Below are 9,075 nucleotides of genomic sequence, written 5' to 3' on the forward strand. Positions count from 1 at the left end.
TTTGTTTTTAATAAATTAGTTTCTAAGAAAAAATTGACAAATTATTCCTTAATCTTTTAAAATATGATTTGACAAATTAATCTCTAAAAAAATAAAATAAAAGTTTAATATCTTATTTTAAAATTTCAAAAAATTTAATTATTCTACCAAATAACTTTTTAGAAAAAAAGATTACTTTGTTACGCTTTAAAGAATATTAAGGATTAATTAATCTTTTTATTTTATAATAAACAAAGTTGACTAATATTTTAAAAAATTAAAGGTCAAGTTGTAATATTACCCAATAAATAAAAAAAAAAAACTTCACATAGGAGATTATCTTTTCAGAACCTTAAAAAAAAAAAAAACTGAAATTCGAGTAAATTTTATATTAAAGTTTTCTTTGAATTTTGTTCTTTCAATTTTAAGTTTTAAACTTAAAACACCAGTTAATTAAGACATTAAGTTACCAACTAACCTATTTGACCAATCTTACAATTTATCTAGTCTTTGTCATAGAAAAATGATATGTTGGTCATCTTAAATTTTTGTCCATAGAGAGGTGTGAGGTAGTTGGGGTGATCAAATCCATGTAGTAGCACGTGAATATGAGGTATGAATGCCATTTACCCAATGCTTGAGGGAATTGTATTGAGTAAATGAGTTAGTGAGGGACAGAAAGTGTAATTCAACTATGTTGCCACACACTTGAGAACATCATTTAAAAAAACGAATTGAAATTATTAATTTCTCCATCCAATCACTTACTGCCACGTCAACCCTTGTTAGCTGTGGAAAAAATTAAGAACAACAAATTCAATAGTGTTTTTGAAATTTTAAATCTAACGTATATATAAAATAAAACAGTAACAATTTTTACATAAAAATTATTATAAAATGATATGGATTTCACTAGCTTATTGTGTTAGCAATAGGAAATTTTAAGAACGATTCTAATAAAATATTTTTGGAGTTTTAAATTTGATATATATATATATATAAAGTGAAATGATTTTAATTTTTATTTTACGTTAAAGATTATTGATAAAATTTTTACAGATAATTTCATTTTGATGAAGAACTAATTAATTTTATCACTTTGTATAAAGTTTAAAATATATTGAAACTAAATATCAAAGTGATAAATTTTACATTTAGTCTTAAATCAATATTTACGATACACGATTTGACAAATGCTGATGTGATTTTTGTATGATGTAAAATGAAATTAAACTTAAAGTGAGCACTAGAGATGTTCTAAAATTTGGACAATTCTATGATAAAGAAACTTTTGTGTAGAGAGAATGAAAATGAGTGTATAATCTATTTTTAAAAATTAATAAAAATAAAATGATACATTTTTTAAAATAAGTATCTAATTATTTATGAAAGAGAATCTTCATCTCTTCACCATTTTTTCTTTTCATCTTAACATGCACCCTAGAATTTTATTTAACAATTCACTTAGTAGATTCTCTTATTGAAAAGTTTTTTAGAAGTTTTGCTATTCTTATCTCTTTAACAAGTGTACTTTTGATATTTTTAACTAATAAATCTTACATTTAATCATATATCAAAGATTAAAAAAATTTAATGCTAAATTAATTAAAAACTTTAAATATAATTTGAAGTTAATATTGTTCTCAAATGCATATTCCTTTCCGAAAGTGACTCATATTAAATAAAAATAATAATAATAAAACTAAGAATACTAAATAATATTTGAAAAGAAGATGTATATGAAACATATTTCATTAACTATTGGCTTAACTTGCAGATGCAAATATAAATAGTCCTTCCAATAAGTGTCTTGTATTCAACAATCCACTTGAGTTGAACCTAATAGGCCTAGTGCATTTTCCTCTTCTTGATATAACTTCTTTTTCATTAATGGGGAATTGCCAAGCCATTGATAAAGCAACACTAGTGATACAACACCAAAGTGGGAAAATAGAAAGGTTTTATTCTTCTGTTAGACTCATGTTATGAAAACAAACCCTGGTCATTATGTTGCCCTTGTTGTCTCCACCACCTTGTGTGCAACAACAACAACAACCAAGCTCACTGACAAGAGTAGCAACAACAACAACAAAAACGTCAACAATAATAATAACAACCAAATTCGTGTAACTTGCATCAAGCTTCTCAAGCCCACAGATATGCTCCTTCTTGGCCATGTTTATAGGCTTGTTACTACTCAAGGTTAGATGCTATTCCTCTTCTCAATTTTTTCATTATTGAATTTTGCAACTTGTTAGAATATATTAAGATTAATTAGCATTGATTAGAATTATTTAACATATTTGAATATTTATTATAAAATATTACGTCTTTATTATTTTAATTCTTTTATTACTTGTAAATATTCTTCTGTATTGTATCATTATATACAACTTGAATATACATAAATCTTTTCTCTCCTATCCTTTCTAACACAACTAATCCCATTTGAACCGCTTAGAAAATTTTTTTACGATAAATATTGTCTTCCTCAGAGAAATTATTTATTCTTTAATGTCCATTCTAAGTTTAGGATCATATTATTTTTTGTTTCATTTGGTATTTGGGAGAATTTGTATGAAAATGTCTAAGATATCCATGATAAATATTAGTTATTTTAGTTGTTTAATGCTAGTGATTTTAATTTCAGAATTTCTTTTTAAAGTCCTTATTATGCATATTCCAAATTTGATGCACTAAATGCTTGTTGGATGCAGAGGTTATGAAGGGGCTAAGGGAAAGGAAGCACACAAAGAAGAAAAACAAGTCAGAATCAGCCCAGAAACTAGGTTGTGTTGGGAAAAAGAATAGGTTGGAAATGGAGAAAGCAGCAAGAATGTTTGACCCGGAAGACATCCAGGTAAGTCTCAACTCTCAACCAAAAATTATATATTTTTTTTCTTCCTTCTCTAAACTGTTTTTATCATTGTTCTTTTAATTTTTAACTTTCAAGTAATATTAGTTTGGTGCTTGATGTAGTTTTTTTCTGCATATTCAAAAGGAATATCATCGCACCCTAAAAAGAGTATAATGTCCAATAAAATTGTCCTAAATGAAAGAAGGGAAATGACGGTTTTATTCTCATTTTTTATATTATCACTCTTTATATGATTTTTTTTTTATTGTATCTTTGTATGAATTCGTAGAAAAGAAGAGTGACTATCAAAATAAGGAAACTGAATCCTCTCCAGTGAAAAAAAAATAGATGGTATCTAGTGTTTAATTTTACCTTTTATTGTTCTCTCTCCTATTTATTTTTGGTTCCACTTATAAAATTAAAGGTGAAAGATCACACTTTATTCTCTCCAATGTTAAAAAAAAATGGAGAGGATCCATTTCCCAAAATAGGAATGGCATTATCATGTTCTACAAAAGAATTACATTCATTATTTTGGAGTGTTATTGGAACTAAAATTATTTTAGTGTTAAATTTTGATTTTATTCAAATGTTATGAATGCTATGTATGGATATATACTATTAAGGCTTGATTTATTAGTTTCTTTAGGGTAATTGATATGTTCTTAGTAATAATCTTCCCTTCACATTGGAATGAGACATCTGCATAAAAAATCGTAGCTGACAAAAATCAAACAAATATTGGTTGTGAAAAATTATTGCAAGAAATTAGACATGATATATAAACTAATAAACTTCAGTTATATTTATTGTTTTCAGGGTACAGAACCTAAAATACATGGACCCAGGACAACAATCTCAAGTAATAATAATAATGGTGGTGGTGCCAGTGCCACAGCTAAGACAAGATTTTGGCAACCCTCTTTACAAAGTATTTCAGAAGTTGCCAGCTGATATGTGCTTTTCATTTTGCCCCACATAATAAGGTGTGAGGACAGTTGAGCAATTTTTTTTTTGAAAGAAAGAGTTCAACCCAATAAAATAAAGTTTATTACAATAGCTAAAAATAACAACAGCCAGTTGAGCAATTAGTATAAGGAAAAAAAAAAAAGAACTACATGATATATATTATATATATGGTAAAATTCTGCTTCAGGGATGCTAGAAATAATTTAGTAAAAAGGAAAAGAGATACAAAGAAAGAAATAGAAATAGACATTCTGTCTTTGTTGTAAAACAGAAAGAAATTTGTATCTCTATTTACAAATACCACTGTTTATTACTTTTGTGTCGGTAACAGAATCTAAACTTTGCCTACGAAATCATACAAGTGTTTGCTTCGGCCATGATTGGGTATAGTAAAATTTGACGGGTATCCAATATCCATGAATGCTACTATTCTCTAATTAAATCAAGTTCTACCGTTACAAATTCTTAGAGATGTCTACTTTATCTTAGGATCCATTTTAAGAGAATATGATCTAAAAAGTCTTACTGTTTTCAGAGAAAAAGAGGAAAACTATTCCACTACACCAAATGTGCATTTATATTGTGTATAAATAATTCAAAGATGGCCTAAAATATGACAAAAACAAAAGAGTAAAGTTTTTCTTACCGAACCAAATGGATGAAATAAAAGAATATCCTAACGAGTTGAATTTCTCTTTAAGTAGGAACTAAATTAGTAGAAATAGATTGGTTGAATTTGAAGTATAGAAAATGTCATCTAATTAAAAATAAACTAAACTAGATGTGTCTTTACTAATGTCACATATCATAAACCTAAAAAGACTATCATCTTCACCTCCGAGTGTCTTCTACCCTAGACTCGTCTTTCCCAAATGGCATTGCAGTTTGCAGAAAATACATCCTCTTTACCTCCATTTACCTCCAAGCACGGGAAGATTAAATTCAAAAAATAGAAAATAAAAGACACTAAAAATAAAAAGAAAAAATAAAAACACAAACCAAACAAACTCTTAAATACTCTTTAAAACTAATCTCTCTTTTAATTACTCCATCAAAACACATTCTAAGAACAATTTTGTGCTTGCCACTTTTTTCTATATTTGAAGTCATCTATCATTGAATTTGTGTTAATAGTTACAACAAATCTCTTTCTTGGTATAAATAACTTTTTTTTTGTTTCTCACGGTATCTTCCAATCCGACAAGTCAAAGATTAATCTGTCGCAGATCTGAGTTCCATTTAAAAGTTTGCCGCTGACCAATGGGTTGCTGTATGCACAAAGTGAAATTCGAACCCCCAACACTTGCTTAAGCAGACGAATGAACTTAAGAAACAACTTTTTATTTCTATGGAATCATTATACAAACTAAGAGGTCAAGAAACTCTTGTAATATAATAATCTAGACGTTTGTGAAATCTAATTAAGATGCCTAGTTTGGTATCATTATTAACACTCAAATCCATGCAACGAAAGTCGATTCACCGTATTATATATTTAAAAGATAAATAAATATAACAAAATAAAAAATTCATAAGAAAATCATAAATTCACTTAAATTTATATAAAAAGAAAATAAAAAGAACATTATAAACTCACCTAAATTTATATAAAATGAAGATATCCATTTTATTTTAAAGTATTATTTTGACAATTCTCATGGCTAAATATTCTTTCCAATGGTACTGCGAATCAGTCTAATGAGCGAATGATATGTTCTTGATTTTCCTATTCCTATTGCTTTTGGTTTCGTTTAATTCAGATCAGTTCACGATGGTTCGGAAGAAAAGCCAAACCATGAGTAGCCAGGAGAACTAATCACCTTTGGTTAATTAATTCATCAGACCAAAACTATGTCGAGACTCTGGACTCTAGATACATTAAATTCAAGTTCATCAGAAAGTTTTAAATCTTGAACGATGAAGAAACTACTATTGATGCACAAGCATTTTGGGTTCAAATACATTTCTGCTTATTCCAACACGGCCAGGAATATAACCCAAATTGTTATTACCATAGAAAAACATTAAAATGGAACAGAAGCTAGTGTTCCAACAATATTCACTTCATTCTACAATTCTGGAATGTTACTGTCTCCGAGCTGCTTCTCTCATAGCTGCCTTGACATATATTTCATAGCAGCATCCTGAAACATCATAAAAGAATGCAAGACATCGATAATATGTCGGTATGCGGGGAAAAAATTCAGTGGAATTTGAATTGTCATTATCGATATTATCCGATATCTACTTGAGAAAATATTTCAAAGACATCACAAAAGGTATTCATGAATTTGAAACTAAACAATTTAAGAGATTCAACTATATGAGGGGAAAAAATTCAACGGAATTTGGATTGTCATTAATGATATTATCTGATATCTACTTGAGAAAATATTTCAAAGACATCATAAAAGGTATTCATGAATTTGAAACAAAACAATTTAAGAGATTCAACTACAAGCTAAATATTATCAAAATCTTTGGCTTTCGGAGCATCTTAACAACCAGAAAAATACTGCTGGAGGTTTTGTCTCAAGTAACTATAAGAATAGGTCTTAAAGGCCAGAGAGATGCAACTTCACAAGTTCAAATAATGTTAACTAGACTTCAAAGACAAGATAAGAGATGCTAAGATAGCTGAACATTTCTAGTATGAAAAAGCTAAGTGACTGTTGTTATTATCAAAGATGATAAGAATCGAAGAATGTAGAAACACACACATATTGCATAGTGAGTAAGACCTACCATCTTAATAACAAACAGACCTCAGAGAAATGACTATATGGAAATGCCCCAGACCACAAGGAAAAATAGAATAACATCTAAATTTTAGTGGCATTATTTATTGGACATTCCTTGATAGTATATTTTTCTCTTCTAACATCGAAATGTGAACGCAAATTTGAGGATTCTCAGAAAGGTGCTAAAGAACCCTGGAAATTAAGATTTTGTGTCTGATGAATCAAATACAATGAGGAGAGTTAGATCCCTCAACTCTATAAAACATTAAGACTACAAAAATGATTCTCTAGCTAACTAATCCTATGTTCTGCTATGTATCCCAACCACCCAGCAACAGACTTTCCCTCCCAAATTCTGCCCTTCCCTTTATTCTTATTCTGCCTATTAACTATTTCATAACGTGGGACTCCGACAGCAATGATATATGGAGTTGGCAGAGCTCATAACAATGACAACAACAAAGCCTTTTCTCACTATACAGGGTGAAAGGCAGGCTCATAAGCAACCATAAAATTTTCAACATATAGACAATTGCATTTTAAGCCTTAAGAGAGAACAAAGCATCCATGATGGTTCAATTAGTCAAAATCAAGGACATCAGAAAAAAAAAATGTTATTCTACTTCCACTCACGAATCAAAACAAAAACAGGAAAAAGAAAAAATAAAAAATAAAATACGACATACCTGCAACGACAACAATTGTTAGAATATCGCCAACCTTTTTGAGCTTCTTCACACTCTGCTTATATGACTTAAATGGCTTCAAAGCTGCATCTTCAGCCAAGAGCTGCAACAATTGAGTGCCATAACTATAAGCAAACATTAAAAAACAAAATTAAAAAAAAATCATAAAAACGACGACTGCCAAACCAAGGAAAATAAAGTTATCAGAAAGATCAGTGCATTAAATAAAGTTCTCTAATGTAGTCATAAAACTTTTGTGGGATTCCAGCAGTACTCCTATCAAATCGGGGGGTTCATACCCTTATATTGTGTGTCCAAGAAGTTGCCACTGGTTTTATTAACTAAAATGATTAAATTTTTAAAATTTATAAAATTTGTGATAAAATCTCAACCATTGATTAGATAAGAGGTACTGAAACCCTAGTTTTTATACATGAGCATTGCGCAGCAATACATCTACCCTAAGTCCCTAACGCTAACCCTATTCATTGAACCATTGGATTCAAGAGAACATTCCACACTTTGCTTTAATTCAGCCCAATAGCTTACTATATATTCAATTAATGAAACATTCGAGGGAAAATAGAAAACATTTCATTGATCAACATCGTTCAGTAATGAGGGAAAAGAAAGAAGAAGCAATTAATGAGTAAATTGAAGTAACTATAGATAAGTGAAATACATTACCTCAATTATTTGAAACCAGTACACTTTTCAAACATAAATAGAATAAGCAGAAAAACAGAGGGTCAAAAGCTTACCGCTTTTTCACGAGGCCCAGGTTCGATATGGTATTGACGGCGCGAGAGTGAAAGCAGATCTTGGGCTTTCTGCTCTCTCAAAAATGAAACGAAAAATCATAATCAGAAAGAAAATGATATTTTATATTAAATATTAATGAAAAAGAAAAGAAAAGAAAGAAAGAGGGGATTTGAGAAACCTGGGCCTGGGAGTGAGATCGGAAGTGGGAAGCAATGGTGGTTTTGTTAAGGAGGAAGGCCATTTGGTTGTGTTGGTCAAAGTTGAGAGTTCTGAGAAGATAGAAACGAGAGAGCTGAGTGAAAGTCGAAAGGAATCTTGTATATTTTTATTTTTCGTTCTAACTAGTTTCGACTAGTTTGTTAACAAATGTCTATTAAAATGCCAAGTTAATACCAAGGTTCCGAACAACAATTACAAAAAATAAGAGACAAAATAGCCATTACCGATAAGCAGTGAGCAGATTATGAATCTCAATAATCTAAGAAAGAAATTAAAAACAAAAATAAAATCAAGAAAACATAGATTACCTTCGGTCTCAGAAGTGAGCAGAGTATGAGGGAGAGGGAGCAAGAACGATGGCGGCGACGAACTGGAGCTGGCGATGCGACACGAAGAAGTTGGCGAATGAGCAGAGGCTTCAAATTCCTGTTTTTTTGTTTTTTTTATCAATTTTTAACCCCAAAACGACGCTGTTTGAGGCAGTGAGTGAAAACTGGACAGATTTCGGTTCGGTCCAATTAGCCGGTTTATTTCAATTTCTTTTCAAATGAAAACTCATGTGAAGTCGACTTTACATGATGAAGTTGATATTTAAAAACCGTTAGACAAAAATTTAGTCAAATCAATTAAATCATCTAACAACTCTCAGATCAACTTTACGTGAAGTCGACTGCAAATGAATTTTCATCTAATTTTTATATTTTAAATATGTTTATGACATATAGACACATAAAATATAAGTACACTAATTTAAAATATTTGTTAGACACAAAGATATGATATATATAAAAAAATATAAAAAATGTTGTCGATAAATTATACTCATATCTTGATAATTTTTTATCAATATACAAGTAAATAT

At 29.6% G+C, this 9,075-nt stretch overlaps 2 protein-coding genes across 3 annotated transcripts; one reads left to right on the plus strand and one right to left on the minus strand.

Annotated features, from left to right (window-relative positions):
• Nucleotides 1–1,812: 1,812 nt before the first annotated feature.
• LOC107491054 (uncharacterized) lies at nucleotides 1,813–4,200 on the plus strand. Its single transcript, XM_016111827.3, is given in 4 exon segments — nucleotides 1,813–1,959; nucleotides 1,962–2,181; nucleotides 2,697–2,839; nucleotides 3,656–4,200. Coding segments are annotated over 4 exon segments (588 nt in total). The 5' UTR covers nucleotides 1,813–1,869; the 3' UTR covers nucleotides 3,791–4,200.
• A 1,494-nt stretch (nucleotides 4,201–5,694) lies between these two features.
• Nucleotides 5,695–8,668, minus strand: LOC107491375 (succinate dehydrogenase subunit 7B, mitochondrial). Of its 2 annotated transcripts, none has more exons than XM_016112226.3 (5): nucleotides 8,522–8,668; nucleotides 8,179–8,263; nucleotides 7,994–8,062; nucleotides 7,233–7,335; nucleotides 5,695–5,949 (listed from the first exon to the last, which is right to left on the minus strand). In XM_016112226.3, exons 2-5 carry the CDS (start codon nucleotides 8,233–8,235, stop codon nucleotides 5,891–5,893), a joined length of 288 nt encoding a protein of 95 aa, XP_015967712.1. In that variant the 5' UTR covers nucleotides 8,236–8,263; nucleotides 8,522–8,668; the 3' UTR covers nucleotides 5,695–5,890. The 2 variants fall into 2 exon arrangements, with proteins under 2 accessions (XP_015967712.1, XP_015967711.1); XM_016112225.3 differs by having other exon boundaries at nucleotides 8,173–8,263.
• Between the last annotated feature and the right edge of the window lie 407 nt (nucleotides 8,669–9,075).

Source organism: Arachis duranensis, chromosome 5 (genome assembly GCF_000817695.3).
Source record: "Arachis duranensis cultivar V14167 chromosome 5, aradu.V14167.gnm2.J7QH, whole genome shotgun sequence".
NCBI lineage: Eukaryota > Viridiplantae > Streptophyta > Magnoliopsida > Fabales > Fabaceae > Arachis > Arachis duranensis.